Source organism: Chrysochloris asiatica, unplaced genomic scaffold, assembly GCF_000296735.1.
Source record: "Chrysochloris asiatica unplaced genomic scaffold, ChrAsi1.0 scaffold00100, whole genome shotgun sequence".
NCBI classification, from domain to species: domain Eukaryota; kingdom Metazoa; phylum Chordata; class Mammalia; order Afrosoricida; family Chrysochloridae; genus Chrysochloris; species Chrysochloris asiatica.
Window position 1 is genome coordinate 11,770,054 of NW_006408618.1, and position 5,125 is coordinate 11,775,178.

Genomic DNA, 5,125 nt, shown 5'->3' on the forward strand with positions numbered 1-5,125 from the left:
TTGATCTCTTCCAATCAGTCGGCCAGATAGTTGTCTTCCAAATTTCTCTACTGGGTTCTATAATCCATTGCAATGGTCACACAGAACTCAGACAGTGGGGCTCATTAGGGAAATTAACAGATTACTTGTCAGGATCAGTAATGGTCAGGATACAGTTCTCTGGTCAGGGCAGCCTCTTCTCAGCTGTGCCCACAGGCATGCCTCTTTTCTTGTCCTCAGCCCCTCAACCAAGTGTCCCCATGGCCTTTACCTTGCTTGTGCAGTGTTACAAAGCTCTGCCAATTTAAATGCTCAAAAGACATTCCATGCTGCCTTAAGAAAGCCTCAGCTGGAAGATGCTCAGCTGTAGCTCTGTGGTTCAGCAAACCTAGCTCCCCTGATTTAGTGCCTGGTGACACTCACTGTATAAGCAAGCCTCCTGCTAGACGACTCTCAGGTTTACTTTGCTCCGTGGGCTGGGAACCTGCTGTTCTGTCTCATGCACTGGTTCTTAGTTTTGCTGCTGCTGCTCCTCTGGTGTCACAGCTCTGTCTCTGGGATGCAGGGATTTCAGGGTCCAAAGGATGCACTTCACTCCAAAGTATCTCATCTTTCTTGACGGTAGTTGGACCTCCCGGTTCCTGTTTCTGAGATGGCTTGTTTTATACCTAGCAGAATGGCGAAGTTGACCAATCCCCATGTTGGAGTTCCAAGTTTTTACAATCACAATTAACCCTGTTAATAATCACTCACAACTGAATCATATAATTTTATCAGCATCTTCCGCTACCTTATGTTACTGAGACCTATCAGGAAAAGAGAAAATACACCCAATCTGCATGGTCTTACTCAGTCTTTTGGGGAGTTTCAAAGACACTGTGGTTAGAAAAGTCTTATCAAGTAAATGCTTTTTGGTTGCACCATTGTTTATATTGTTGTTAAGTTCCCACAAGTCGGTTTTGACTCATAGTGACCTGTAAAGGGTTTCTGAGGAGCAACCGGTGAGTTTGAACCACTGACCTTGTGGTTCAAAATTGACTTGCAGTCAAGTGCTCATCTTACAGCACCTTGCCAGGACTCCATATAGTTTATGTAGTCAACTATATATGTGCTTGTTTTTCAGCTTTATAATTTAATAATGATGCTATTATTAAAACTTAAAAGTCATAAATATTTTTTCTTCCCTTAGGCCAATTTGATGTGAAACAATTAATATCAAAGAAGTTACAACTGACAGTAGAGGCTGAGGTAAGTAACTCATTTAAAAACAAAAATATTTTAGGGTAGTTTTTGGTGAGTAAAATTCTTACTGCTGAATTTCTGAAAGAATAACTAAAATTTCTTATCAAGTCTATGGCTCTGTCATCCTTCATACGAATTTTCTCTTTTAATCCACCATTGCTCTCCTTTTCTGACTCTCTTAACAAGGAATCATATGACAAGCTGATGTAATTGAATGTCTGCATAACTGCTTTATGAAAGCAACTATGATGCCTCGTAGTGAATAGTAGAAAAAACCCTTGCCATTGAGTTGATTCTGACTCATAGTGACAGTGGTTAAAGCACTGGGCTGCTAAACCAAAGGTCAGCAGTTCAAACTTAGCAGCTGTTGTGTGGGAAGAGTATATGGCAGTCTGCTTCCATAAAGATTTATATCTTCAGATACCCCTTGGGGCAGTTTGACTCTGTCCTATAGGGTAACTATGACTCACTATGAGTATAGTAAATAATAACTCTAATAAGCATTGAATGTAAACCTTGAAGTAGGTTGATTCTATGGGAGGGAAGTAGAAGAAATATTAACTCAGAAAATAGCATGGAGTTATTTGAAATGGGGAAAAACAATTATACAAGTTAGAATTGAGTAGTGCCATCAGGAAATTCTGAAGGACAAAGAATGCTTTTATTATTATTATCTGGTGCTTTTATTATTATTATTACTATTATTTCATACTATGCCTGAATGTTTTGGAAGAAGTGAAGCCAGAGTGCTCCTTGGAGACCAAGATGGTCAAACTTCGTCTCTCATACTTTGGACATATTGTCAGAAGGGACCAATCACTGGAGAAGGATCTCATGTTTGGTAAGGTGGAGGGTCAGAGAAAAAGAGGAAGACCCCCTCCCCCCCACCAACCAGATGGCTTGGCCATGTGGCAGCATCAATGGACTCAAGCGTGGAAACAGTAGTGAGGTTGGCCCAGGATCAGGCAGTGTTTTGTTCTGCTAACTTCAAATCCAAGAGGAGCTCTCATTTTCCTAGTGAAAAATCCCTTCCAAGATTACTGGCCAATACCTAAAAGGTACTGGACTTGCCCAGTGATACAGGGTTCTTGTGGAGCCTTTGCAATGTATAGGACCTTAGGTGGAATTCTGAGCCCCATCCAGAACCTTTTGAGGTTGGGACATTCCTACTAGAAAGGACAAGCAGACTAGCCTGAAACAGCTAGAGCAATACAAGGTACATCTTCAAAGAAAGATCAGCAGGAAAAATCCAAAACAAAAATAGCAGTATGATTGGCTACTACAATAACAAGTTTTTTCCCAGAGAGCCTCAAGGCAAGCAATCAAGTTCCTTCAGGACAAACCTCCCTCCAAGACTGAAACTCAAAGGGAACACATGGGCAGGCATGAAAACTTGCTGGCGACCATGTTGGTCTACTGGTGAGTGGAAGAAGGGAAAAGTGAGCAATGAGAAATGGGCTGAGTTCGACCACGTTCCATAGACTCGGGTTGACCTGGAGCTGAGAGAGAAGTAGTGCTGGTTGGTCCGAAATGTGGTAAGACCTATCCTAAGCCCATGGACAAGGACATAGCCATACAAGGCTAGAGCTGAGAGTGAAACGTCCAGCTGATATGAAGTGAGGGGAGATGCACAGAATGCCCAAACTTGCAGATAGTACCCATTTGACCTAGCCTCGATGGCTTGATAATCAGAACTCAACTAGCGGAAGATAAAAACAAAACAATTTTTGATAAAGGAACCGAGGGTAAATTGCTACAATTTGATGACCTTGACCTATACTCATGGAGGTGGTAGCTCAAAATACCAACTGAGGGGGAGGGAAGGAGTCTTCACATCAAGTATCAAGCCTGTCCCTTCTCTATACAGGGTAGATAGGGACAGGCTCCTGAAAATGAGAGGGTGATAAAGGCATGAAGTGACTGGCTTACAAGTTTTCAAGAGGGAGTTTAGTTTAAGAGTGTGCAGGGGAAGATAGAGTCCCCACTGAATAGTTTTCGTTTTGTCTAGATTGGTCTGGTGAAAAGAGATGGGGATAAGATTCTTAAGATTCAGTAGTGAGTAATTGCTATCATGACTAATTGTGACTGTCACAACTCTAAAGGTAGAAATTTTGTAACAAAAATGAGGGAGTAGTTAATCTTACAGTACAGAAATAGAGGACCCTAGGACCATCAAGAGAGAAGAGCACAAGTAGAGTGCGGGACTCTATCCAAGAAGCAACGACACCAGAGTGGGAGTCAGAGATGAGGACATGGAGAGAAGGAGCAGCTGAGTTATAAGTAATTTCTGGACTCATGAAAAGAGAGGGACTGGATGCTGGCAGCTAGGAGGCAGACTTACAGAATGTGCCCGTTGGCTGATTAAATTATTACATTTTCCTGAATGTTTCTGTGTATGTTATTGCCCCCCCCACCCCGAAAAAAAACCACTAAACAAAACAGGGAATGGAAGCAAATACTGCTGAATGATGATGCATGGAGAAGACTGTAATCATTACACTGAAACGGTGTGAAGTAGATGTTCTCCCATGTAAATTATCACTCAGTTCACACACACAAAAAATTAATGGCCAGCTTGAATATATAAAGTTGGGAGTTGTTGTTAAGTGCAGTCAAATCGGTTTCATCTCATAGTGACCCTATGTAGGGTTTCTGAGGAGCAACTGATGAGTTTGAATTGCTGACCCTGTGGTTCGCAGTCCAGTGCATATTCTACAGCACCACACCAGGAGTCCAAACTTGGAGTAATATGGATAAAATAGCCCCTTAAAATTTTATTTACTTACATATACATGCATGTATGTATGCATTTATACAGAATAATTCAAGCTTAGAAAGAATTTTTCTAAGCACATTACATAAAAGAATGCATACCAGACTACTTACATGCACATTGATTTCAGTGTGTTTGTTATTCTCTGAGTTGACTTCAGTCATCTTCTAAGGTCTGGGACATACAATTCTCACTTGCAGCTCATGTGTTGGAGATATGGAGCTTTTTGAGTTCAGGAGTGATGCTGTCATTAGAAATTTCTTTATCCATTTACTTGACATTGGGAGGTTTTTGCCTCCCTTTCATCCTGTGGGCATATTTGTGATTTCTGTATTATAACCGTAGTCCTAGTGTGGCGCTGTAGGATGAACATTGGACTGCTAAGATTGGCAGTTCAAACCCATCAGGTTCTCCTTAGAAACCCTATACAGGGTTCCTATGAGTCAGAACCAACTCAAAGGCACTTAACAACAGCAACAGCAACATAATATATTCACTTGCTGTATTGCTTTATAAAGTGATAATAAAAGATTTATTTGCCATACTTGAAACTTTGAGTCCAGACTCTTAGTTAAAACTGTGTTAACTCTTGTTTGTTTTTTCCCCCACTGATTTCCATTATGTTACCTGTGTAAGCTCTAGGACTACAATGTTATAAGTTATTTCTGGTGAATGCCTTCTCCAATCACTACTTTATTTAGTTCTTAAGAGTGAATTATGAGAAGTGCTGAAAGAGTTGATGATATAAGCAGCTCATTTTAGGGATGACTATTAATTTTGAGTAAGAAAAGAAATATCTGTTTGAAATTTAGGCATACATATAAGGTGGCTTCAAAAGTTCATAGAAAAACTCCGTGATCTTTTTTTAATGTTTTATTGTGAATTATATGATAGTTTACATGAGAGAACTTTCGTTTTACATTCATTCCATCGTATATCATCTCATTGCCATGGTTCCAATCCCCTCCATGCATCATCCACCAACCAAAGAGTATATCCTAGATACCCGCCCCCTACACTTCCCCCTCCCCCCTCCCATTTTTTGGCCCACAGTCCCTTTTCCTCTCTGGATCCAAAGTCCCCAGCCGCTTCATCACTGCACGTTGTCTTCTCTGTCTCCATCTCAGGCAT

At 40.9% G+C, this 5,125-nt stretch overlaps 1 protein-coding gene across 2 annotated transcripts in view; it reads left to right on the forward strand.

Annotated features, from left to right (window-relative positions):
* SOAT1 (sterol O-acyltransferase 1) overlaps positions 1 to 5,125 on the forward strand; it is a 103,242-nt gene that overhangs the window by 37,981 nt on the left and 60,136 nt on the right. For both annotated transcript variants that reach the window (XM_006867091.1, XM_006867092.1), the window contains one exon: positions 1,169 to 1,227. In XM_006867091.1, the coding sequence (XP_006867153.1) occupies positions 1,169 to 1,227 (59 nt within the window). Of the gene's footprint in view, positions 1 to 1,168; positions 1,228 to 5,125 lie in introns of those variants that run through there.